The sequence below is a fragment of the Mustelus asterias genome, chromosome 3 (genome assembly GCF_964213995.1).
Source record: "Mustelus asterias chromosome 3, sMusAst1.hap1.1, whole genome shotgun sequence".
Taxonomy (NCBI): domain Eukaryota; kingdom Metazoa; phylum Chordata; class Chondrichthyes; order Carcharhiniformes; family Triakidae; genus Mustelus; species Mustelus asterias.
Window position 1 is genome coordinate 140,745,202 of NC_135803.1, and position 27,288 is coordinate 140,772,489.

The window sequence follows — 27,288 nt, forward strand, 5'->3', positions numbered from 1 at the left end:
ATGAATTCAAATTCACAAATTACCATGATAGAATTTAAACAGTGGCATATTACTACACTATTCTACCCTCTTATTAAAGGATAAACTCCTCCGAGTCTAAGTAAAGAGTTTTAAAGTCTTATTGTTTACAAAAGGATATAATCGCTTTACTATATTAGCATATTATCTGATGCAAAAGATGAGTTTTTCTCCAATTATCATTAAGATACAAACTGTCATTATGTTTCCAGATTTTTGTAAATGACATTCCATTAAATGATTTTCACAATGAGACAAGAAATGGGATCTTGCTGGGAACAACTCAGGTTCTTCAAATGCAGAAAAATAGATGTGACACCAATGACGCAGTAATAGTAGAGGTATGTATAAAATACTAATGTATATATGGATTGACCAGTGTGTGTCGTTTGGCTTCTAGTGACAGTTTTATCTGGCTGGGAGATGTTCAGAGCAAGCTGTGGGATCCGCCACTGCCCCCTGTTCAGTTTTTTTTTATTGCTTAGGCTGATGAAATACGATTACGAGGTTTCTGACTTTCTTACAGCAACTGAAAGGACCTTGTTAAAAATCAAACTACTATTGAAAAAATATTTTTCTGTCTTTTTTACACCCCTTGTAGCATGGTTGAACTTACAATATGGAGAATTGAAGGTGTTGGCCCACATCTAATAACTCCATGGCGCATTACTTTGGAGATTGGCTTTTGAGGATTTTGTGGTTCTCAAGAAAATGTCAGTAACACTGGGATAGATGGCCAATTTCTGACATATGCATAAAGGATCAGCCAACAAACTCCAGTGATTCTGTTTGTTATTATTGACGGAATTCCCTAATCTATCATACATTTGAAAACAGTGGATGGAATTTTCCACTCAGTGCAGCAGGAATCATGGTGGGCGTGAGGAGGTGGGAGGCAAAAAATCTGTTTCCCGATGGCAGAATAAACTTGATATTTTGTTCTCCTGAATACAAGGACAGTTAAAAGTGGGGTTGAGCTTCCTGATGAATGATGTCGGGAATCCATTAGCATGTATTAGCAGCTTACACATGTTCATTAAAAGACCACTGGTAGGAATTAAGTTATGATGTGGAGATGCCGGCGTTGGACTGGGGTAAACACAGTAAGAAGTTTAACAACACCAGGTTAAAGTCCAACAGGTTTATTTGGAAGCAAATGCCGCTAGCTTTTGGAGTGCTGCCCCGTCATCAGGTGGAGTGGAGATCTGCTCACAAACAGGGCATACAGAGACACAAACTCAATTTACAGAATAATGAATCACAGGAATTAAGTTCCCAGCCAGTGAGAAAATAAGAACTCTATCTAAGCAGTGTGCATCTGGCGAACTTCACCTCGTCAATGACTTTGAGGTCAATAGAAGTTGCTTTCGCTTTCTTGGGGGCTTTATATAACTTCACTTAAGCATTGAGTGCTGTTTTCAGATGCCATGCCAAGCCTGGACAAGGAAGGCAGGTGAAGGCCTGGGGGAGGGAGAGCGCAAAATAGAGTGAAGGCTGGACATGGGAGTGAGGCTTATGGGGGAAGGGAGTGGCCAGGGTAGTACCTCACAGTACTACCTCACAGGGTAGTAGGGATAATGTCAAGGAAGTGACGGATGTTGGGGAGGAAGGTTTGTCGAAGGAAGGAGGGAGTTTCGTAGAGGGCAGGGGCAGTGATGTTGATGATGAGGTTCAGGGGCTGAACTCAGAGTATTGGTGATAGAAGGGAGCAGTCACAGTCAGACGGGAGTAGGATGGGATAGATTAGCAGGTTCAGGGTGAGATTCTGGTAGGTAAAGAGGGTCTCGTAGGTGGGTCATGGAGGGGGACAAAGCAGGTGGCTCGGATAACAGGAGGGGCAGGGTCCAGGTGGGCTTGGGGAGGTGGATTGTGATAGCGTCCAGGATAATGGGGGAGGTTCAAGGATGACAGAGGAATGGTGATATTGACTGGGTCTATGGCGATGGGGAGGATGCTGGTGAGCGACAGGGGGAAGGCAGAAGGTGGTGGAACGAGTTTGAAAGGTGGCATGCACCATTTTTCCAAACTGTCTTTGACCACACAGTTCGTGAGATTCCTCAAGGTGGAAGGAGGGTCTTTTTAAGTGGTGGAGTTTAACTGAGGCCGACTAAAGGTATACACTAATAATTGAGACAACTGGGATGTCAAAAATGCTCAGTTGTGTTCTCCTCTCTATAGTTAAGCCCACTTTGCAGTAGGTTTGTTCCCGACTCATAGTCTTATAACATTGCAATCCCAGCAAGGTGTGGAGCTGCAGTTAATTCTGTGCTATTTGCCATCAGCTGCAGTCAGAAGCAGGGAGGTAGGGAAGGAGGGAGGTGGATGCCTCCAAGAGAAACGGCTGGTGGACGGCAGCCAACTAACAACTCCAAACCTCCACCCTTCCTGTTGAATAACCATGGCTGACAAGGGGTCATGCAGTTAGTCTTTCTATGCTGCCAAGAGTAGAGGTTTGAGGGTAGTGGAGACAAGTGGGAAAGTGTTCGATTGAGATTTCTTGCACGTGGCCCTCATCGCCCTGGTCAAGGCGCAACATCTTATTAATGTATGAACAGGAGGAACACCCATCTCTGGGCATCCAGGACTACGTTTATATGGAAGAGATGGGGTGGTGATACCATGTCCAGATGGAAGTCGGATGAAGTGCTTAGCATTGGTGTTCTGGCTTTGAGATGGAGGGAAAACTGTAAAGGCCATGCTCAATTAATCTACTACTTTAATTCATTCGCACATTCTGGGAGGTGTTGATGATTTAGGATGCAGGAAACTCTGCCTCAGTAATGGCTCTCATCCAGGTGAGGAGAAGAAAGGCCCAACACAGTTTGGCACAGGGATAGGAGGATCAAGAGCCTGAGCAGGAAGAGGAACAGGGGCTTTATAAGATGTTAGTGAACATGGAACACTGCAAAGGCAAGCATTGGCCCAGTAACAGCTGTATCGCCAGCAGTGGGGAGATGAGCGAAAGGCAATGCCAGAGGTGCCCTCGCATGTTCCAGAATGTGGTTGTTCACATCTGCCAGCTTCTCCAGTACGAGCTGTGACTGTGAGGACTCTGTAGATACAGTGCAGAGCTCCTGGCCTTTAAATTTGATGCCAGGACCTTTGACCCCACAAGGTAATGGTGAGGTTGGTGATCTCCAACCCACCCCACCATGAGATTTGGCAAGCTCCTCGCAGGGGCATGATTAATGAGCTGAAAAGCAGAAGATTGTGCCTGTTTACCTGCCCCACCATCCAGCAGGAAACATGCTGACTTTCCCCCTCACCAATGAGTTTTGCCTCCAATATGGAGAATTCTGCCCAATATCATTATTCAAATATTGAGTGGCCAGAATTTCCTTTTTTGATTTTCATGCATTTCACATGAAACACTGTTAGGTTTTGCCTTGAGAATGTGTATATTATGTAGAGCTTAAGTGCAAACTATGTGCAAATGAATGGGTTTTAAAGTAGTTAAAATCTTGCCTTATAAATCAACTATTTTATGTTGCTTTCCCGTAATTTGAATTACTGAGTGAATGACTGGATAGCTTATTGTATAAATATTTTTAATTGGATTATTTTCATTTAAAATCCAGAGAAACTTGACTGAAAGTAACTTTTCTTAATAAACTGGCTGTATCTGTATCGTATGTAGAACCACATGCCAATGTGAACAGAATAGAAATCAAAGTTAATATTTTTCTTTCTAAGGGAATATGCAGCAGCTGTGATCATGATCCCATCTGTCCTCAAGGGACAACCTCAATGGTAAGTATAAATTCTGATGCCGTCTTTAGTTTTATTCGCTTTTCCAATGTGGTCCCTTGTATAATGTAACTTAGAGCGATTGATTCCAACTTTCCCAAAACGATTTATTGCAAAAGACATATAAATGCTGTAAGTGAGTGATTTTGCTGGCAGGAGCTTTAAATGTGAATGTGCTCCAATATTTCATCTGTTTGAAACAATCTTTCATTTCTGAGTAGTGAATCATTCAATGATTCAGCCAGGAGCAGAAAACTCATGCAGATAAGGCAAGCAAGTAGCAGGTCTAAGCATCTTTAAGACTCACTGATCCATATGAAAATTTAGAATATTAGTCTGAGGACATGTTGCAAAATGGCAGCAAAATTTAAAAATTCTAATATTCAAATGGATGGCGCGAAGCTGACATGGTTCATCTCATTATTAGATGCCTGAAAATTTGATAGTTTATGGTTTGTATAAAGTAGATTAGAATTTTATTTTAAATGGGGTTATTTTCCAATTCCACTTCATTATTCCATTCTGTAATTCAGATTACTATATTTTATCCCTGCCTCTTTCTTTTTATTCACCTCTCTCAACTGCAAATAGAGGGTGTAGAGTTAGGCTCATGCTTTTCTCTTTGGGGCAGAGGCCTCTGTCCGCCTCTCTGACCCTGCACCAAATTGTTCTTCTGGGCCGGAGGCTGTGAAACCCCCACTGGGATCCCTTATCACCAAGAGGAAGTCTTGGCCAGTTCCTGCACTGCATCCTGTAGATAGTGCGCTAATGCAGCCACCGCACATCAGTGATAGAGAGAGGATGTCTAAGCTGGTGGATGAAGTGCTGATCACGTGAACTGTTTTTCTTGGATGGTATCCATCTCTCTTGAGTATTAGTGCAGCTTTATTCTTCCAGGAGAGTGTACCAAAGCAGTCCTGGTGCGCCTTGTAGATGGTGGGGAGGATTTGGGGAGTGGCAGCACTCAGCCATGTCTTGATATCACATCTTCTTTTGGATATTTGTACTTATTTTGTGCATAACTTATTATTTTTTGGCAAATGCTTGGGCTGTATAATTATACTTGGAACAAGATCAAGGATTGTGGGGCGTTTTTAAGATGTAATGTGTTAATCATTTTGGTACAGTACTGTTTGCTGCAAAAGTTCATAATCAACAAAATATGGCATTTTGAAGTGTTAAACATTCAAATTTTTTTTGCATAGGAATTTTCTAGCCAATTTAGGACACCCAACTGCTATTATAAAGAATTTAGGAGTGGCAAAGATGTGAAACTTTCTGGCTGCAAGCCCAGCTGTATAAAAGTAACCATAGTAAGTATATTTCCTGCCAGCCAAAAGTCTTCTTTACCTCTTACATTTCCTTCCATCTTCTTGAGGCGCTGAAGTAATTTTCTGAGCAATATTTAACAGAAGCAACAGGGGACTCACCTGTTGGTTCAAAAGCCAGCGAGAGTCTCATCTCACTTCTTTTCGGGAAGGCCCACCAAATTAAATGTCAATCAGGCACTTAACAGGGCAGCTTTGGACCTTCCCCAGAATCAAAGACTGTAGTGACAGAAGTCACAGCTGCCAAGAGCTGCCAGTCAACCAGAGGCCAGTAGCTCCTCATTGCTCGGCAATACCACTGGGGAGGCAGTGGCTGCTGCCTGTACTGTACCCACCAGAGGCCAAGGATCACCCATGAACTCAGAAACAAGTGAGTGATGGCAAGAGGGAATCAGAGTCATTGGCTTTGGATACAAACAACACTTAAACTGCAGTTGACTTGGGTACAGACAACATTTAAACCCAGAGTACTCAAAGCTTTAAGCTTTAATAACTTGTGCACAAGTGAGAACACGAGGCAAGCAAAGTATTGCCGGGTGTTCTGTTGATTCATACAGAAAATTTAGCAGTTATAGTTAATTACAGCAAATGAGAAATGACCAATTTTTTCTAACCCTTCATTGGCATATAAATCCACCAATCATAGCATAGCCTTTTGCCCTTTCTTATCCAATAGAAAACCAATCCTTCATTAGCATAATATGTCTCCATAGCTTGCTATTTGGTAATTGTCACGGTAACTTGTTCTTTGTTTTCATCCTGTTGTCCTGGTCTGGAATGCAGCCATAGAGTCATAGAGGTTTACAGCATGGAAACAGGTCCTTTGGCCCAACTTCTCCATGCCGTCCTTTCTTTTAAACCCCTAAACTAATCCCAATGGCCTGCATTTGGGCCATATCCCTCTGTAACTGTCTAAATGCTTTTTAAAAGACAAAATTTTACCCGCCTCTATTACTACCTCTGGCAGCTTGTTCCAGACACTCACGACCCTCTGTGTGAAAAAATTGCCCCTCTGGACACTTTTGAATCTCTCCTCTCTCAGCTTAAACTTGTGCCCTCTAGTTTTAGACTCCCCTACCTTTAGGAAAAGATATTCACTATCTAGCTGATTTGTGCCCCTCATTATTTTATAGACCTCTATAAGATCACCCCTCAGCCTTCTGCGCTCCAGAGAAAAAGGTCCCAGTCTATCCAGCCTCTCCTTATAACTCAAACCATCAAGTCCCAATAGCGTCCTAGTAAATCTTTTCTGCACTCTTTCTAGTTTAATAATATCCTTTCTATAGTAGAATTAGCAGTGTTTATGGAACAAGGTTTTAGATATACCTGCTTATCCTGAATACGTAAGCATTGGTTTTACTGAAGGCTGGACTGAAGGCCTTGTTTGGCTAATAATCATTTTCCATTACTTGACAGAGTGTTTTGAAAATTATGGAACTTTAATTTTCACAATTATTTGTAACCTAACTTCCACATCAGCAAAAAGAGCTGGTGATGGAATTCACTATCAAAAGAAGTAGTTGAGGCTAAAACATTGAGACTGGAATTTTCCTAATCGCCAAATTCTCCGTCTTCGCTGCAGCATGAGCGTGGAATGAACGGGTGATAAGATCGCGTCCTATATATTTTCAAGGAGCAGTTAGATATAGCACTTGGGGCAAAAGGGATTAAAGGATATGGGGGAAGGCAGGACCAGGCTATTGAGTCAGATAATCAGCCATCATCCTAATGAATGGCAGAGCAGGCTTGAAAGGTCAGATGGCCTCCTCCTGCTCCTATTTTCTATGTTCTCCCCCAATCATTGACCCCCTTTCCCCCAATAATCGCCTCCCGCCCATCCCCACAACAGCAATCTCTGGCATCCCCTGTTCCTCCGTCTGCTCCCGGCCCACAAGCAAATCTGAATGAATCCCCCAGCCCCTCCCTCATGAGCTTCCCACTGGGGCTCGCCCCTTGACGAAGGTTGGAACTGTCAGATTGGCATGGGCGTGGTGCTAACCTGTGCCAAGGGGCAGTGCCAGGCCACTTCCTCGCCATGTCCCTCTGCTCCGGGGGCTGTACTCACCTTTACATCCTCAGGGAGTCTCCCATGACAGGTTCATGTCAAGGTGAACCTGTTGTAAATGGACCGGCGTGATGTCATGCCGGCACCTGTTGAATATCCAGTGAGGGCGGAAATCCTGGAGAGACCCCTTGCTGATGACATGCTAATGTATTAAACTCATCTTCGTGTTTCACGCCACTCCACCAGTGAGGGGGTTGGTAGATCGGAATTTGGAGACTTACCGGCGTGAATCATGCTTTACAAGTCTCTCTGGACCTAGAGCGTGCGTCTCCACTCCCACGGATGCAGAGCACAGGCTCAAAATCATCCCCAGTGTTTGATATGCTACTCTAAGCAAGAGAACTAATATAGGGCTAACCCCAATTAAATACTCACACAACAAAGACAATTGAGATTGTTTGTGACTGGAAGTTCCAGAAGCAGAACTTGTAATCTTGAGGTTCTTGGTCCTTTTATAAAATTGTACATTCAGTATGATGAATTGAACTGCTAACTAAGTTGTGAAAGAAAGAGAAAACAAATCACATTGCAGAATGAATGTGGGTGGGGGGGGGGGGGGGGGGGGGGTGATTCTCCCAGCCGGGAGACTCAAGCCGTGTATCGGGTTCCCATTGGGCAGCACGGCCTCCGCGTGTTTCTGGCTGCCGGACTTATGTTAATTCTGATTTTAATATAATTTACATTTAATTAGTGGGTCTGGGACTGAAATCTCCGGGCCTGCTAGCTTCGCCCCCTGCCAGGAGTGTTTCACTCCAGCGGGGTTTATAACAGCTTCCCATGGGAGCTGGCAGCCCAACCCCGCTGGAGTGGAGGCGGGCCATGGAAACCCCTTAGAAAGTTGGCGATAAGGGGAGGTGCCCCCGGGCATTGCCAGCTTGGCAGTGCCAGCCTGGCCCACTGGCACAGCCCAAGGAGCAAAGTGGTAATGCCCATGGGGCACCTTGGCATTGCCCACCGAGCATCGGGCAGTGCCAAGGGGATGTGACCAGTGGGGGGCCTAATGGGGGTATGGGGCCTCTGAGTAGGGAGATAGGTGGGCATGAGGGGTGGAGGGAAGATCGAGATGATTGGGAGGCAGAGGGGGAGTTAGGGCTGGCCTGGACATGTCCGGGAGGCCAGCAGTCGGGGCTTGGGGGGGTTGGTGGGTTAGTAGTGTGGGGTCGCGGGGCTGGCCAGTGATTGGGAGACTGACAGTATGGAGCTACTGCGCATGCGCGATCTCTGCTATGACAATGGCCCGCTCAGCGCTATGCTGCCGGCCTCTTCAGCGGGAATAGGCTCCGCCTGCTGATTTTTAACGGGATACATGCTGGGACACTCTGTGATGCACGGAGTGCGGGTGATTCATTTTGAAAACCAGCAGAATTTACTCCAGTTTTTACACGAATTTGGCACTTAGAATTTTTTCTGGGTGAATCCCACCCTTTATGTTTAGGAGAAGTAAAATTGGAAACCAATCAGTGTGTGTGAGTCTTTCTTTTCTATAGGAAATAGATATTTTATCAGACATCCTTGACCTGGCAACTATGTAAGTATTTTCTATGCTCACACAATGTCATTTGACAGATGACACTTTTTTGGCTTTCAAACAAAACAAGTACTTTAGAAAATAAATGTAAGAAATTGCAAGAACATTCTGAGTCTAATAAAGAGAATGCTCACTGGCTTCCCATTAAGTTCCATTTTAGTTCCATTAAAGTAGCTTCATGCGTGCAATTAAATACATATTTATGGGCAAGCTTTCAGTTGTCCCTCATAAATGCAAGATTTAAACACATGATCTGATTGTATTCTTTTTCAAGAAATACTTTTATCTGTCATTCCTGGTGCAGCTCCTCATTCCTCTTCTTGTTGCTTCAGACTTTAGAATGCTGTTTAGGATATTTTGGACCCAAGTGCCAGATGTGCCCTGGCAAGCCAGGTGCTTGGTGTTCCAATTTCGGCATCTGTCAAGATAATATCAATGGAACTGGAGAGTGCCTGTGTAGGGAAGGATTTCAAGGCACTGCCTGTGAATCTTGTGAAGCTGGAAGATATGGAGCTCGTTGTGAAAATGGTATGGACATAAAAACTAAGTTTATTTATTAATCACAAGTAAGGCTTACATTAACACTGATGTTACTGTGAAATTCCCCAAGCCTGTTTGGGTCAATGTATCTAACCTGCACGTCTTTCAGACTGTGGGAGGAAACCGGAGCACCCGGAGGAAACCCATGCAGTCACGGAGAAAACGTGCAAACTCCGCACAGACAGTGACCCAAGCTGGGAATCGAACCTGGGTCCCTGGCATTGTGAGGCAGCAGTGCTAATCATTGTGCCAGAATGGATTAAAATGTAAAAAATAATGAAAGGAGACTATATAATTGATTTTGTAGGATGCATCATTTGATGCAACGTGTCTAATATGTGCATCTGAGTTTTGTAACCTGTGCTATTCCTGATCTCTGACCACTTCCGGCTATCATCATCAATAGGTTGCATAATATATTCTCACCAGAATGGGCATAAAGGTTTACAAAAATGCAAGTGTTAAGTTCAATTTTTTCCTTACATTATTTCGTTTCTGTTGTATTCCTATTTTTTTGTAGCTTTGGGCTAGAAATTGGAATACAGTTCGAATGTTTCCATATTAATTTACCTCTCGCAGTTAGACAAGGCTGCAATGTTCAGTGGGTTCGTATGGAAAACAATTTGAGCAAGAATGTTTCTGTTTAACTGTTGTACCTATACAAGTGTAGACAATGTACCATGATATTATGGATTTATCTTACCTTTGTAGTATGTTTGTACATTATGCACCTTTTATTTGTTTTATGTTAACTGGTAGTGTTGCGCTAACCTTACACATAATATTGCATCACCCTTTGTTACCAATCTTCACAACAGTATCTGGCTTTATGATATTGGTTATTGACATTTTTATGTCTTTTTTAGTCCTTTCTCAACCACATACTATTCGCTCTTCAGGGATAAAAAGGTGATTTACTAACAGGTGCTAATAAATACCACTCTATAAATGGTTGCTAGAAGGTATGTTAGGGATCCGCTTTGTGGGCAGGATTTTCTGGCCCCCCCCCGGAGTGTTTTGCAATGGTGGAAGCAGCATGCCATTGGCTGGCAGCAAGATCAACAAATCCTGCCGTTGTCAACAGGGTCTCCCATTGTATGCACCCCGCATCGCCAGGAAACCCACAGCAGGTGTTCACCATTGGCAGGACCAAACGATCACGCCAACAGGAATGGCCAGAAAATTTTGGCCAATGAGTTGCCCTAGTTCTTTCCTCTATTCCTGTGAAAGAATTTTTGATGACTGTTCAATGCCTCCTTAACAGTATAGCTGTTCAGGAGCAAAAACAGAAAATGCTGGAAAATCTCAGCAGATCTGACAGCATCTGTGGAGAGAGAATGGAGCCAACGTTTCGAGTCTGGGTGACCCTTCGTCAGAGCTGAACACAATAGAGAATAGGATGAGATTTATACTGTAGTGGTGAGGAGCGGGAGGGGATGGAGTGCGAGGGATGGATAGAGAGCCAACAGTTGGTGGAGACGGGAGAGATTGGCAAAGATGTAAGCTGTTCAGGACCATGTCTTGCAATATCACCCTGTATCTGTATGTTGTTTTCTTCCTTTTACGCTTTTACACCCTGATTAACAGCGTACTTACTTGTGTGTGTTTAGAATGCAAGTGTGTAAATGGGAAGTGCAACGATGGACTTGATGGTGATGGAAATTGTAACTGTTTCAAAGGGTGGAGAGGCACAAATTGTGCTATAGGTAAGGGGAATATTATAAGCTTTAAGCCTAAAAAATGTATATTTATTAAACAGAGTACCTAAGTATATTTTGCAATATTATCAAGAAGGAATAATTCTGATTTGATATGGTTTTTGGACACGGTGAGAAAGCATGGGCTGACTTTTACTGTCCCGCCCGCCATTGGAATCGTAGCGGGCGGGACATGGGCCATGCAAAGGTCCGTTGACCTCGGGTGGGATCTTCCGGCTTTGGGTCGAGCATGGCCGGAAAATCCCATCCGTGATGTCAGCTTGTGTGTTTCAGATGGTTGTTTGCCACACACTTATTTCAATGCCTGACAATTAGTGAAAGATTGAAAGTTTTTAATTTGGGCACTCACCCATTTGCTGCTGGATGCTACACATGTGTGGATTTGTATTAATCTTGTTCGGACAAACTGTGACCTCACAGCGTTTTTGGGTTGGATTTCTCTTAGATTACTGGGATGTCCTGCTATGAAATTCCCCCACTATGTTTTATTACCCTATGGATCAATGTTTAATCACTAGTCAATGACTAACCCATTTCCATAGTGCGCTGGTTAATATTATATTCACTGTGCTGGTTTTTGCTATTGTCCTCATCTTATTTGTGAAACATCTGTATTTGCTATTTTTTGAAAGTTCTCATTTTAGATTTCATTTTACCCAAATTAAAATGATAAACAGCCCTATATGTATCAGGTCTGATCTTGTATAATCCATGGAGTCTGAAAACAAACAGAAGCACTAATTTTCCATTCCCTTTATGTAAGCTTTGGTGAACTCAAATATAAAATTCCAAATGACATGCATATTCTATAGAGATTTGACCCTCACTTTCCAGAAGCAAAATGAATTCTGACTTATGTTTCAGCATTTCTCTTTTTCAGGAATTGTAAATGATCTCTGCAATGACACTTGCCACCCCAATGCCAAGTAAGTGAAACAGACCTGATTTCAGTTTTTCTTGGAGCTCAGTCTTGTTGGAATAATGCACATCGTTGCAATTCCAGTCTTATTATTCTTGTGAATGTTGGAACAGGGGCCCAAGTTTAAAATCTATGCAGATATCAATTAATTACCAAAGTAGCAGTAAGGTAACATTCTCAAAATGTTTATATCGCATCATGATGATGGAAGAAACAACTGGGCACATTGTGGATTACATTTCCTGGGTACCTACCACACACAGTGCACATTCCTGGCACAGAACAATAAAAACAACATTCCAAAGTACCTCTATAAAATCACTGCCAACAGTGATGATAAGCCAAAAAAAAGATGGTGCTGGAGCGTGGCGACTTCTTGTGAGCTATCCCCAGCATGCCCTCTAATTTCATATTTTGTAATAATTCTGCGCTTCTAAGACTGAATTCTAGGTACGCTATATTCTGCACCCTCTCCCTTCCTTTTCCCCTATGTACTTTATGACCGGTTTGTTTTGCCTGTCTAGCGTGCAAGAAAAAATACTTTTCACTTTATCTCAGTACATGTGACAATAATAAATCAAATCAAATCAAATAAATAAAGTAACATGTGAAAACTGACAGTAAAAGAAAGAACAACAAGCTGAGTGTCTGTGTGTGCTTAGTTGCCTTCCAGGGCCTCCTGGTTCTCTGGCCTTCTGCCTCTGTTCGGCTGGCTACACTGGGAATGGAACCTACTGTTCAGGTACGACTATGCAATATACCTCTTGTAGGGAAAGTCAAAATAACATGTATAAACCCAAACAGTGAAAATGCTTTGAAAGAAATGTGTTGAAGTTATTTGGTACTTTTCACAACTTCAGGCCACCCCCAAAACCCTTTGGAGCCAGTTAGGTACTTCTGGAATATAGTCACTCTGTTAATGAAGGAAAAGTGACAGCCAATTTCCACGTGGCAAGATCCCACAACAACAATGTAATAATGATGACCAGATAATCAGCTTTAGTGATGCTGGGAACACAGGGCAGGAATTCTCCAGCCGTTCACGCCGGAGGATATTCAGGAAAGTATCTCGGCGGCTACAGACTTTCCATTGAGGTTATAATTACATTCCTGACATTCATAACATGGCTATATTATTACAACAATAAAGAGTTGCGCTGGTCCCGCTGGCGGCACACCCCTGCTGCGGGTTTCCTGGTGGCGTGGGATGGCTTCAACGGGAATCCCCTTTGACAGCGGTGGGACCAGAGGATCCCACCACCAGTGGGATCAGAGTACCAACTCCGGACACTGAGTGAAATGCAGAGGGGAGGCCGGGGAATCTTGCCCAGGATTTAGGAGCAGGAATAGGCCAATTGGCCCTTTGGGCCAGCTTCACAATAATAAGATCATGGCTGATCTGGTTGTGGTCTTAACTCCACTTCCCTATCTATCCCCACATAACCCTTGACTCCCTTGTCAATCAAAAGTCTCAAACTTGAATTTACATTGCATAGATGATGTGGAATCTGTATGGGTCGAGTTAAGAAACACCAAGAGGCAAAAAACATTTGTGGGGGTGGTATACAGACCACCGAACTGTAGTAGTAATGTTGGGAATAGCATTAGACAGAAAATCAGAGATGCTTGCGATAAAGGACTATCTGTGATTATGAGTAACCTTAATCTGCATATAGATTGGGAGAGTCAAATTAGTCACAGTACAATAGAGGAGGAATTTCTGGAGTGTATGCAGGATGGTTTTCTGGACCAATATGTTGAGCAACCAACAAGGGAACAGCCATCTTGGACTGGGTGCTGTGTAATGAGAAAAGATTAGTTGGCAATCTAGTTGTGAGAGAACTCTTGGGGATGAGTGATCATAATATGATAGAATCAATTATCAAGGTGGATAGTGAGATTCTGAGACCAGCGTCCTGAATCTCATAAAGGTAACTATGATGGTATGGGTAATGAATTGGCCATGATGGACTGGGAAACATTACTGAAAGAAAGGACAGTGGACAGGCAATGGCAGGCATTCAAGGACCGAATAGGTGAACTCCAAAAGTTGTTTATTCCTATTTGGGAAGGGAAGGCAAGAGTGGAAAGGGAACTGTGGTCAAACCATGGTTTACAAGGGAAATTAGAGATAGTATTAGATTCAAAGTAGAAGCATACAAATTGGCAAGAAAAAGCAAAGAGACATGAGGATTGAGAGCAGTTTAAAATTCAGCAAAGGCAGACCAAGGGATTGATTAAGAAGGGGAAAATAGAGTATGAAAGTAAACTAGTGGAGAACATAAAAACTGTCTGTTAAAGCTTCTATAGATATGTAAGAGAAAGAGATAGACAAAAATGAATGTAGATCCCTTACGGTCAGAAAAGGAGGAATTCATAATGGGGAACAAAGAAATGGCTGAGTAGCTAAATTCCTACTTTGCTTCTGTCTTCACAAAGGAAGACATGAATAATGTACCAGAAGTTCTGAGAAACACAAGCGTTAGAGGGGAGCTGTAGGCAATCAGTATTAGTAAATAAATGGTTTTGGGGAAATTAATGGGATTGTAGACGGAGTACAAAGTTGAATGAGAGGGTGAGCTGTGAGGAGGATGCAGAGATGCTTCAGCGTGATTTGGACAGGCTGAGTGAGTGATGGCAGATGCAGTATAATGTGGATAAATGTGAGATTATCCACTTCAATAACAAAAATAGGAAGGCAGGTTGTTATTTGAGTGGGTGCAAATTGAGAGAGGTGGATGGTAAGGGGTAAACCTTCTGGGACTGAGGTGAGGAGAAATTTCTTCATCCAGAGAGTGATGGATTTGTGGAATTCACCAACGTAGAAAGTAGCTGAGACCAAAATGTTGTGTGATTTTAAGACAAAGTTAGATATAGCTCTTGGGGCTAAAGGGATCAAGGGATATGGGGGGAGGCGGGATCAGCATATTGAATTTCATGATCATAATGAATGGCGGAGCAGGCTCAAAGGGCTGAATGGCCTACTCCTGCTTCTATTTTCTATGTATGTTTCTATGTTTATATATATGTCTATTCAGTGACCCAGCTCCCACAGCTTTCTGGGGAAAAGAATTCCACATAATAATGATTCTCTGAGAGAAAAGATTCCTCCTCAGCCCCAACTTAAAAGGGAGACCCCATATTCTTAAACTTAAACAGCCGCTAAATTCCACCCAGTAAGCATGCAATAGCAAGAACACTGCATCTCTCTTTGTGTTTAGGTGTTAAACTTGGCACATGCATTTCAATAGGGCTGGAGCTGAACATCCGATCTCCAAGGTAACCAGGCCTCACAGGCTTGTCGTCAGGCAGAACTCATAGCAGATCACCTGTCCCTTTTCATCCTCCATTTTTACCTCAAATTAAAGATACTGCTTAAAGCATAACCATCCTGAACAATAGCCAAGGCCTCACATTCATAACAGGGGATCTCTCTCTTTCTCCCTTACTACTTAATCATCATAGAATCATAGCATCCCTACAGTGCAGAAGGAGGCCATTTGGCCCATTGAGTCTACACCGACCACCATCCCACCAAGGCCCTATTCTCGTATCCCCACATATTTACCCTGTTAATCTCCTGACACTAGGGTCAATTTAGCGTGGCCAATCAACCTAACCCACACATCTTTGGACTGTGGGAAAAAACCGGAGAACCCAGAGGAAACCCACACAGACATGGGGAGAATGTGCAAACTCCACACAGACAGTGACCCGAATCAAACCCGGGTCCCTGGCTGTGAGGCAGCAGTGCTAACCACTGTGCCCAAGTTTATTACACAATAATGAGAAGTTGACATATCCTCCATGCTTTGTTCATGAAACCCAATGATAAGTGGCACATCACTAAATAGAAGGAAGCAGCATGGAAAGATATGCCTTGTTGGTATGGTGTTATCCACTAGAATCATTTTTTTTATTTGACAGATAACAAGAGCTGCAAACAATAGTTTTATTTTCTGGTTCTGAGGAAAAAGTCATAATTCACATTAACCACCATTTTCCTGTTCACAGAAATCAACCCCTGTGAGGTTAATAATGGCGGCTGTTCAGTGAACTCCAACTGCACCAACATTTCTGCAGGAGAGAGAACGTGCACTTGCCGTGACGGTTACACTGGGGATGGGCTAATCTGTTTAGGTAAGTATGAAAAGCAGACATGGTGAAAAGCAGAGAATTCCATGTGCTGGCCTCACTTATCCAAATTCAGCTGCTTCTGCTTTATTTAAATTTAATTATAAGTCTATCTGCTTTGGATAATGAGTAAAATAGAGGAACACACAGATGTTCTTGTGCATTCTGCTTGATAATTACATTTTCCAACTCATCATAGTATGATGGACTTCCTCATTAGTCAGCCTGACATCTGTTGCTGCAACCCTGAAAATATTTATCCATAAAACTGTTCCTGGTATTTGTTGATTATAATGCAACAGGGGTAGATTTTAATCAGCCAGCCGGGTGCTGGGGATAGTTGCTCTCAATAATTAGATGATTCCTATAACGGGCCTGGTGACAAGTTGAAAATGGTCATAATAAACATAAAGAATATAAGATACATTGTACATGATAGGTTAGCTAGTGAGTCACACAAGGTACCTATGGGGTAGCTCTCATGACTGATTCTACATATTAAGAGTCCATTGCATTTTTTAATTGATTGATGGGATGTGGGCGTCACTGGCTCGGACAACAGCTATTCCTTGAACTAACTGGCTTGCTAGGCCATTTAAGAGTTAACCACATTGCTGTGGATCTGTGAGTCACATGTAAATCAGACCAGGTAAGGAAAGCAGATTTCCTTCTCTGGACCAGATGGGTTTTTATGACAATCACGGTCATCCATAGATTTTAATTCCAGAGTTTATTGGATTTAAATTTCACCATCTGCCAAGGTAGGATTCAAACAACGGGTCCCCAGAACATTACCCCTGGTTCCTTGATTACTAGATAATACCACTACACTACCAGCTCCCCATGCTTGCACGTTGGTATCCAGTAGCAATTGACTGTACTCCTTTGGGTTTATAGATTATAATATACAAGTTTGATTAACTTAAAAGTAGGTCAGCTGTGTTCTGGGCCAGATGTTACTGGAACAAGAAAGTACTGCCTAAAATGTTCTAAGTCATTTACAACATTCCTGTCTATTGGTGGCGGGGTGCGGGGGAGGGTGTTTGGAGTGGTAGTGGGGGTGGCGGAGGGAGATGGATACGTTCAGCGATTAGTGGCTGTCAGCTCACTGGGTGGTGTGATTCTGAGTCGAAGGGTGACCTTGTGTTTGGAGCTTTGTGTGTTTAATTGCCAAACTATCTGGGTGGCTGGATTGCTTCATTCCTGCCAGGCTGATGCCTCTAATTCCAAGGGCAAGTTCACTAAGAGCTATCCTCACAGCTGCAGAGTTATGGGCCTTTTCCCTGACCTTAGCTTCCTGCTGTTGCTGAACTTGACCTCTGCTTCACTGGTTCAAACCTGTTTCTGATTCCCCAACGCTCTAGTGGAAATGATCTACTCATGTTCAAGATTTAAACTTGAGCCCAGTTCACTTAAACTGAATTGAGATTTCCCCATTCTGAGAGTGCATCCTGATACTCATCGCTAGTACTCTCTTGGACATTTGTAAGTGTGAAGGCGATGACAACATGCTACAAAAGACGATTGTAGTTTTGAAAAACTGTTCTCTAGGAACCATGTGTCTGGTTTGTTAAACATGATACTCTTACTTCTGGGATTTACTTTGGTCCAAATCCAAATTCCAAATGAAAGTCTCCTTATCTTTCAAAGGTTCCAAAGAAATATATTTGGGCAATTTCAGCACAGTTGCCTGGATGTGCAATATAGAGCTGCACAAGTTAAAGAAAATAGGCATAGAAACATGGGAAATGGGAGCGGGAGTAGGCCACTCAGCCCTTCAAGCCTGCTCCACCATTCAATATGAACATGGCTGGTCCTCTGTCTGGACATCATACTCGCACGCTCTCCCCATACCCCTTAATAACTTCAGTGTCTTTAACTTTCACTTAAAAAGCAGTCACAGGAGTAGGAGCAAAAACCCCTGCCTTAACAGGCCTACCAGTGCCAAGGATAGGCCAGACTATAGTAAATTATCACATGGTGAGTCAGATAGCAGGGATCTGATAGCAGGAAAAACTTCTTTTTGGCTGTTTGTTCTTTTTAATCATTCATGGGATGTGAGTTCTGCTGGCATTTATTGCTCACCTCAAATTCCCCTGAGTAGGTAGATGGTGGTGAGCCACCTTCTTGAACCGCTGCACTGCAGTTCATGTTTGGCACGGTGGCACAGTGGCGAGCACTGCTGCCTCACAGCACCAGGGACACAGCGATAGGGCGGGAGAGAGGGCCTGGGTAAGATATTCTGTCAGAGAGTCAGTGCAGACTCAATGGACCGAATGGTCTCCTTCTGCACTGTAGGGGCTCTATGATTCTGTGTGCCGTAGCTACACTCACAGTCTCGTTAGGAAGGGAGTTCCAGGTTTTTGATCGAGCACCAGTGAAGGAATAGGGATATAGTTCCAACTCAAGGTGGTGTGTGGCTTGGGGGGGAACTTGCAGGTGGTGATGTTCCCATGCGACTGCTGCCCTTATCCTTCTTGGTGGAAGAGGTTGTGTGTTTGGAAGGTGCTGTCTAAGGAGCCTTAGTCAGTTGCTGCAGTGCATTTTGTACCTGGGGTACACTACTGACACTGTGCGTTGGTGGTGGAGGGAATGAATGTTGAAGGTGGTGTATGGGGTACCAATCAAATTGGCTGCTTTGTGCTAGATGGTGTCAGGCTTCTTAAATGAGCTGCACTCATCCAGGCAAGTGGCAAGTATTACATCACACTTCTGACTTGTGCCTTGCAGGTGGCTGGACAGGTTTGGGGGAATCAGGAGGTGACTTACTCTCTGCCAAAATTTGAGCCTCTGACCCACCAGCGATGTCCATGTCCCACGAGTGAATACATTTTTTAAACGCCAGGAAGGGCTGCGGGTGGTGAGAGACTGGAGACTCGGAGGGGCTGGGGGTTGGGGGCAGGGGTTGAGGGGTCAGGAGGGGCAGTGGGGAGGTCGGATCAGGTCAGACCAGGAGGGGAAGGGGCCAGGTCGGACATGGGAGGCCATGAGGGGGTTTGTGGGGAGGGTCGGGGGGGTGGATCAGGAGTGGAGATGGCATGGGGGATCCACTGGGCAGGGGGGTCGTGTGTGTACAGGGTGTCCCGTGCGGGGTCAGTTGGTGTTTTTTTTAATAGCTACTTTGGAGCTTTTTTCCTTCTAACTTTTCAGAATAACTATCAGCGTAAAACTGGCAGAATCATCCAAAGTTAGTGATTTAAATCGCTTCTGTCGGGTGGCAATTGTCCAGGGGAAGATAGCACTTCTGGGCAGGTCAGGTAAACCCCTACATGGGAACTTCCTACATGGATTTCCCAGCACATCATTGCAATACTGCCTAAGCCTGACACTGAGAAGACAGAAAGTTATGGGCCATCATGTTTCACTGGCTGCTGACACCAAGTATAAATGATTGATTCTTGTATGCCACTTTGCTGCGTGATATTTAATTTTGTCACCAAGTAGCTGGGAGACCCCCAGTTCTCCATCACCATTGGTCATGTATGCCAAGACCTAACTTATCTCCAGTGCCTCCTTCACTGAACTGTTAATGTGGAGTTGTCCTACGGACAAGCCCTCCGTATACACAGGATCTGCTCGGATGAGGAGGATCGCAACAGACACCTCCAGACGCTGAAAGATGCCCTCATAAGAACAGGATATGGCGCTAGACTCATTGATCAACAGTTCCAACGCGCCACAGTGAAAAACCGCACCGACCTCCTCAGAAGACAAACACGGGACACAGTGGACAGAGTACCCTTCGTTGTCCAGTACTTCCCCGGAGCGGAGAAGCTACGGCATCTCCTCCGGAGCCTTCAACATGTCATTGATGAAGACGAACATCTCGCCAAGGCCATCCCCACACCCCCACTTCTTGCCTTCAAACAACCGCACAACCTCAAACAGACCATTGTCCGCAGCAAACTACCCAGCCTTCAGGAGAACAGTGACCAAGACACCACACAACCCTGCCACAGCAACCTCTGCAAGACGTGCCGGATCATCGACACAGATGCCATCATCTCACGTGAGAACACCATCCACCAGGTACACGGTACATACTCTTGCAACTCGGCCAACGTTGTCTACCTGATACGCTGCAAGAAAGGATGTCCCGAGGCATGGTACATTGGGGAAACTATGCAGACGCTGCGACAACGGATGAATGAACACCGCTCGACAATCACCAGGCAAGACTGTTCTCTTCCTGTTGGGGAGCACTTCAGCGGTCACGGGCATTCGGCCTCTGATATTCGGGTAAGCGTTCTCCAAGGCGGCCTTCGCGACACACGACAGCGCAGAGTCGCGGAGCAGAAACTGATAGCCAGGTTCCGCACACACAAGGACGGCCTCAACCGGGATATTGGGTTTATGTCACACTATTTCACATAAATATTTCTGCTTTTTTCCTCCTGAGACTTTATCATGCGATCCTAGAATCAGAATTTATGTCACACTATTTGTAACTCCCACAGTTGCGTGGACCTGCAGAGTTTCACTGGCTGTCTTGTCTGGAGACAATACACATCTTTTTAGCCTGTCTTGATGCTCTCTCCACTCCCATTGTTTTGTTTCTTAAAGACTGGATTAGTTGTAAGTATTCGCATTCCAACCATTATTCATGTAAATTGAGTCTGTGTCTTATAAGTTCTGTTTGTGAACAGAATTCCCACTCACCTGAAGAAGGGGCTCAGAGCCTCGAAAGCTTGTGTGGCTTTTGCTACCAAATAAACCTGTTGGACTTTAACCTGGTGTTGTTAAACTTCTTACTGTGTTTACCCCAGTCCAACGCCGGCATCTCCACATAATGTGGAGTTGACCAGAGGCCACCTCTGGCTCTCTGTCTCTCCCTCGTCTTCTGTACTCTCTTCAGCAAGGGAAGAAAGAAGAGACCCAAGAGTGGGAGCTGAGGAACCTTTTGAGAGGATAAAAAGACAGCATTTGTCGAGGGTCATTATGAGGTATTGGTGTGACATTACTGTAAGATGAGGATATTAGGCACAGTGGCATAGTTGTTCGCACTGCTGCCTCACAGCGCCAGGGACCTAGGTTCAATTCCCAGCTTGGGTCACTGTCTGTGTGGAGTTTGCTTGTTCTCCCCGTGACTGCGTGGGTTTCCTCCGGGTGCTCTGGTTTCCTCCCACAGTCCAAAAGATGTGCTGGTCAGGTGCATTGGCCATGCTAAATTCTCCCTCAGTGTACCCAAACAGGCAACGGAGTGTGGCGACTAGGGGGTTTTCACAGTAACTTCATTGCAGTGTTAATGTAAGCCTACTTGTGACACGGATAAATAACTTTAAAACTTATGAATGACGGCTGGTCGGATAGATATGTGATAAGTCGCTCCAGGACAAGAGGAATGTGTGGAGCAGTGTTGGTGAAGCAGTGAAGCAGGAATGATGGACAGAAGAAGAAGGCAGAGTGAAGGGGTTTGTACTCGAATGTCTCGTGTCACTCACCTTTCCCACTCTGATCAGGTCGTGAAACTTCAGGTGGCAGTGTATCAGAGGGAGGCACCACACTCCTGCCACTGACCTCCTCTGCCACATCCAGCCTGCTTGTTCCGAGGCTGACTTTTCCCTCCCATCTTCAGGGAACAGAATCTCCCTGAGGGAGATAATGCCTGCAGCGTTATAAGAACATAAGAAGTAGGAGCAGGAGTAGGCCATCTGGCCCTTCGAGCCTGCTCCGCCATTCAATAAGATCATGGCTGATCTTTTCATGGACTCAGCTCCACTTACCCGCCCGCTCACCATAACCCTTAATTCCTTTACTATTCAAAAATTTATCTATCCTTGCCTTAAAAACATTCAATGAGGTAGCCTCAACTGCTTCACTGGGCAGGGAATTCCCCAGATTCACAACCCTTTGTGTGAAGAAGTTCCTCAGTCCTAAATCTGCTTCCCCTTATTTTGTGGCCATTCCCCCTAGTTCTAGTTTCACCTGCCAGTGGAAACAACTTCCCTGCTTCTATCTTATCTATTCCCTTCATAATCTTATATGTTTCTATAAGATCTCCCCTCATTCTTCTGAATTCCAATGAGTATAGCCCCAGTCTACTCAGTCTCTCCTCATAAGCCAACCCTCTCAACTCCGGAATCAACTAATGAATCTCCTCTGCACCCCCTCCAGTGTCAGTATATCCTTTCTCAAGTAAGGAGACCAAAACTGTACACAGGTGTGGCCTCACCAGCACCTTATACAGCTGCAACATAACCTTGCTGTTTTTAAACTCCATCCCTCTAGCAGTGAAGGACAAAATTCCATTTGCCTTCTTAATTACGTGCTGCATCCTCAAACCAACTCTTTGTGATTCTTGCACAAGGATACCCAGGTCCCTCTGCACAGCAGCATGCTGCAATTTTTTACCATTTAAATAATAGTCCTTTTTGCTGTTATTCCTACCAAAATGGATGACCTCACATTTACCAACATTGTACTCCATCTGCCAGACCCTCACCCACTCACTTAGCCTATCTATATCCCTTTGCAGTCTTTCAGCGCCCTCTGCACACTTTGCTCTGCCACTCATCTTAGTGTCATCTGCGAAGTTTGACACACTACACTCGAGACACATTGCTGAAGTATGCTGCTGCCTTGCTGTGCTGAGATTCCATCTGTGAAAGTCCTGGCTTTGTCAAACATATCCACAATGCTTCAAGCTTTCCCCTCGCTATGTCCTTTTTATATAGACTGGTGCAGATTGTCTTCACAACTACTGGCTCGAAATATTCGGGAAGTCCAACATCAGAGGTAGTGGCTGGATTAAAAAAAACTATCAAACATGCTGCTGAAACTTCTGTATTCCCAATGTGCACTCAGCCTCCAACCAAAGTTAAAATTCAGCTAATTGTGTCAGTAAGCTTCCTGTCTTAGTTACTGCTGTAAGACCACAGGAGACATCAAAATCCATTCTCTAGGTCCTGATTTATCCATAACCAGTGTCGCAGGGGATTGACTTTGTGATCTTAAGCTTGAATGTTTTTCTTTGCTAATCTGAATTGTGGTACCAAAGGTTATGCATGCTCCACCTGTTGTGACTAATAGGGTGGCATTTTACGGCCTTGCTCATCCCGAAACCGTAAAATCCCGCCCGAGGTCAACGGATCTTCCCATTGTCTGCCCCTCGCCCTCTCCGATTCCCGTGGTGGGCGGGGCAGTAAAATTCCGGTAGAGCCCAATTCTATCATTGATTTCTGGGCCATGCCGCAGATTGATAGAGCAGGGCAGCGAGATGCGTTGGTAACAAGAGCATAAAGAGGAGAAGGTAAAATAGAATAATGAACTTGGTCAGTTCTTTATCCAGGTAAAGTAAATTCAATGGATAGAGAAAGAATAGACAGTGGGAAGATTTTGCTAATTATACTGCACTTTGTTTTTTAAATTATTCCTAATATCGTATTTTATTCCAAATCAGAAATTGATGGCTGTATAGAAGGGAATGGTGGATGTCATGAAAATGCAGAATGCACCAAAACAGGTCCAAATCAGGTAAGGCAAAATTATCTGCACAGATTTCTAGCCATTCCAATGTATTTCATTTTTATCTTTAGTTTTATGTTGTTTTCCCAGCATTATTGTACTTCAGGGGTTAAGTTACGAGGAGAGATTGGAAGAAGTAGAGCTTTATTCCCTCGAAATCAGAAGATTGAGGGGTGACCTGATAGAAGTCTACAAAATATTTACAGGGAGGGAGAGGGTGGATAAAGATAAACTATTTCCACGAGTTGTAGGTTCTAAAACCAGGGGCCATAATCCAAAAATTAGGGCCAAGCGTTCAGGAGAGATGTTAGAAAACACTTCCACACACAAAGAGTGGTGGAGGATTGGAACTCTCTTCCTCAAACTGCGATGGATGCTGGTTCAATTGTTATGTTTAAGTCTGAGATAGACAAATTTTTATTGAGCAGGGGTATCAAGGCCCAGGGCAGGTACATGGAGTTAGGCCACAGATCAGCCATGATCTTATTGAATGGTGGAGCGGGGTCGAGGAGCTGAATGGCCTACTTCCGTTCCTATATTCCTTCTCCAGTATTTTAAAAATGGGGTAGGACTGGAAACTGGGTTGTCTGTAGCAGAAAGCCAAGAATGAAAATAAGCATTTTTAAAATGGATGAGGTTAATTGAATTCCAAGGGCAGCTGCATCTGTTATGAGTTTAAGCAGGGCGTGTACATTATGATAGATAAGATAACTGTGTTAAATTAATTCTTCACAAACAAATCAGTATTGTAAACTTCCAGATCCAGCCAAATGGGCTCAGGAAAAATGTAACCCTGAGATTCCGGCTTGTTATTCTTGGATTGGGAGGGTGCAATACAAGATAAGAGACCCCACCCACACAGATATTTTGAATGATACTTTGCATGCTTTCTTTGATGTGTTCTTCATTCTAGGTCGCTTGTAATTGTCTCCGTGGATACTATGGAGATGGCAAAAAATCCTGTGCACCCATCAACCTTTGCGAAAAGGTTAGCAACAAACTTATAGGCCTAGAAATTCAAGAGCGTCCACTTTTGCAGCAAATCAATCTTGGAGCAGAAACCTCAAGCAGGCATTAGGCCCCTTATCTACATATATAAAGAGCCTAATGCCTATGTCAGGTATGGGCAAAGGATGCCGCTTGTTTGTCCTTACCAATATGTACTTCCGGTGTGCTTCCTGCCCCACATTTTGGGACATCAGTAGGTTGCATAACACCTGAAAAAAATGGGCATTTCACAACCCAATTGCAAAGCCAAAGTTATGACATAAGGCTGGTTCTTCATTTTGAGGCAGGTAGCAGGAATATAGAACATAGAACATAGAACATAGAACATTACAGCGCAGAACAGGCCCTTCGGCCCACGATGTTGCACCGACCAGTTAAAAAAAAAAAAACTGTGACCCTCCAACCTAAACCAATTTCTTTTCGTCCATGAACCTATCTACGGATCTCTTAAACGCCCCCAAACTAGGCGCATTTACTACTGATGCTGGCAGGGCATTCCAATCCCTCACCACCCTCTGGGTAAAGAACCTACCCCTGACATCGGTTCTATAACTACCCCCCCTCAATTTAAAGCCATGCCCCCTCGTGCTGGATTTCTCCATCAGAGGAAAAAGGCTATCACTATCCACCCTATCTAAACCTCTAATCATCTTATATGTTTCAATAAGATCCCCTCTTAGCCGCCGCCTTTCCAGCGAAAACAATCCCAAATCCCTCAGCCTCTCCTCATAGGATCTCCCCTCCATACCAGGCAACATCCTGGTAAACCTCCTCTGCACCCTCTCCAAAGCCTCCACATCCTTCCTGTAATGTGGGGACCAGAACTGCACACAGTACTCCAAGTGCGGCCGCACCAGAGTTGTGTACAGTTGCAACATAACGCTACGACTCCTAAATTCAATCCCCCTACCAATAAACGCCAAGACACCATATGCCTTCTTAACAACCTTATCTACTTGATTCCCAACTTTCAGGGATCTATGCACACATACACCTAGATCCCTCTGCTCCTCCACACTATTCAAAGTCCTCCCGTTAGCCCTATACTCAACACATCTGTTATTCCTACCAAAGTGAATTACCTCACACTTCTCCGCATTAAACTCCATCCGCCACCTCTCGGCCCAACTTTGCAACCTGTCTAAGTCTTCCTGCAAACTACGACACCCTTCCTCACTGTCTACCACACCACCGACTTTGGTGTCATCAGCAAATTTGCTAATCCACCCAACTATACCCTCATCCAGATCATTAATAAATATTACAAACAGCAGTGGCCCCAAAACAGATCCCTGAGGTACACCACTTGTAACCGCACTCCATGATGAATATTTACTATCAACCACCACCCTCTGTTTCCTATCCGCTAGCCAATTCCTGATCCAATTTCCTAGATCACCCCCAATCCCATACATCTGCATTTTCTGCAGAAGCCTACCATGGTGAACCTTATCAAACGCCTTACTAAAATCCATATATACCACGTCCACTGCCTTGCCCCCATCCACCTCCTTGGTCACTTTCTCAAAAAACTCAATAAGGTTAGTAAGGCACGACCTACCTGCCACAAAACCATGCTGACTATCACCTATCAATTCATTACTCTCCAAATAACTATAAATCCTATCCCTTATAATTTTTTCCAACATCTTGCCGACAACAGAAGTGAGACTCACCGGTCTATAATTCCCGGGGAAGTCTCTGTTCCCCTTCTTAAACAATGGGACAACATTCGCTAACCTCCAATCTTCTGGTACTATACCAGAGGCCAACGACGACCTGAAGATCAGAGCCAGAGGCTCTGCAATCACTTCTCTTGCCTCCCAGAGAATCCTTGGATAAATCCCATCCGGACCAGGGGATTTATCTATTTTCAGACCCTCCAGAATATCCTGCACATCCTCCTTATCAACTGTAATACTGTCTATTCTACTCCCCTGCAACCCAGTGTCCTCCTCAGCTATATTCATGTCCCCTTGCGTGAACACCGAAGAGAAATATTGGTTCAATGCTTCACCAATCTCCTCCGGTTCCACACATAACTTCCCTCTGCCATCTATAACTGGCCCTAAACTTGCCCTAACCAACCTTCTGTTCTTGACATACCTATAGAACGCCTTAGGATTCTCTTTAACCCTATCCGCCAAAGTCTTCTCATGTCCCCTTTTAGCCCTTCTAAGCTCGCTCTTCAACTCCCTCTTAGCCAATCTAAAGCTTTCTAGTGCACTACCCGAGTGCTCACGTCTCATCCGAACATAAGCCTCCTTTTTCTTTTTAACCAGGAAAGGGTGCCTTCATTCGAGGGAATGGGGGAGGCAGGTGGGTGCTGGAGTCAGGCCCACTACCCCCAGATACTGATTGGAGGCATCCTAGAGGCTGTCAAATGCCAAGGCAGACTAGTTAAAAGGCCTGCCTCAGCTCTGGGACTTTGTTCCAGTTGTTTTCTTCAATTTTGAGCTTTCTAGTCCTCACCCGTTGCATCCCACTCATTCCCTATGCCCATAAATGCCAACTCATGCCAACCCTTGCCCCTTCACCCACCCTCAGTGGCCTCTCATATCCTCCATGCCAAATAATGCCCCTCCACCCACCACCTTTGATCCTTCATACTTCCATACTAACCCATGTCCCATCATCTACTCTCAATGGCCCATCATACACTCCATGCCAACTCATAGCACCTCAATGCCCATTCACCCAATGTCCATTCTGTAGAGCATCAATAAGCCCTATGATAACAATGGCATGTGTGGAAAAACGTAAAAAAACAGTCATTCACACCTTTGTTTTAAAAACTGCTCTTACTACAACAAGACTTT

The 27,288-nt window shown here is 44.2% G+C and overlaps 1 protein-coding gene across 1 annotated transcript in view; it reads left to right on the forward strand.

Moving 5' to 3' along the window:
- The window catches only part of LOC144491876 (stabilin-1-like), a 213,167-nt gene that overhangs the window by 142,445 nt on the left and 43,434 nt on the right, over positions 1-27,288 (forward strand). The window contains exons 35-44 of the mRNA XM_078210166.1: positions 231-359; positions 3,712-3,768; positions 4,971-5,078; positions 9,019-9,214; positions 10,837-10,932; positions 11,825-11,870; positions 12,526-12,605; positions 15,878-16,003; positions 23,397-23,470; positions 24,375-24,449. Coding sequence (XP_078066292.1) covers positions 231-359; positions 3,712-3,768; positions 4,971-5,078; positions 9,019-9,214; positions 10,837-10,932; positions 11,825-11,870; positions 12,526-12,605; positions 15,878-16,003; positions 23,397-23,470; positions 24,375-24,449 — 987 coding nt within the window. The remainder of the gene's footprint in view (positions 1-230; positions 360-3,711; positions 3,769-4,970; positions 5,079-9,018; positions 9,215-10,836; positions 10,933-11,824; positions 11,871-12,525; positions 12,606-15,877; positions 16,004-23,396; positions 23,471-24,374; positions 24,450-27,288) is intronic.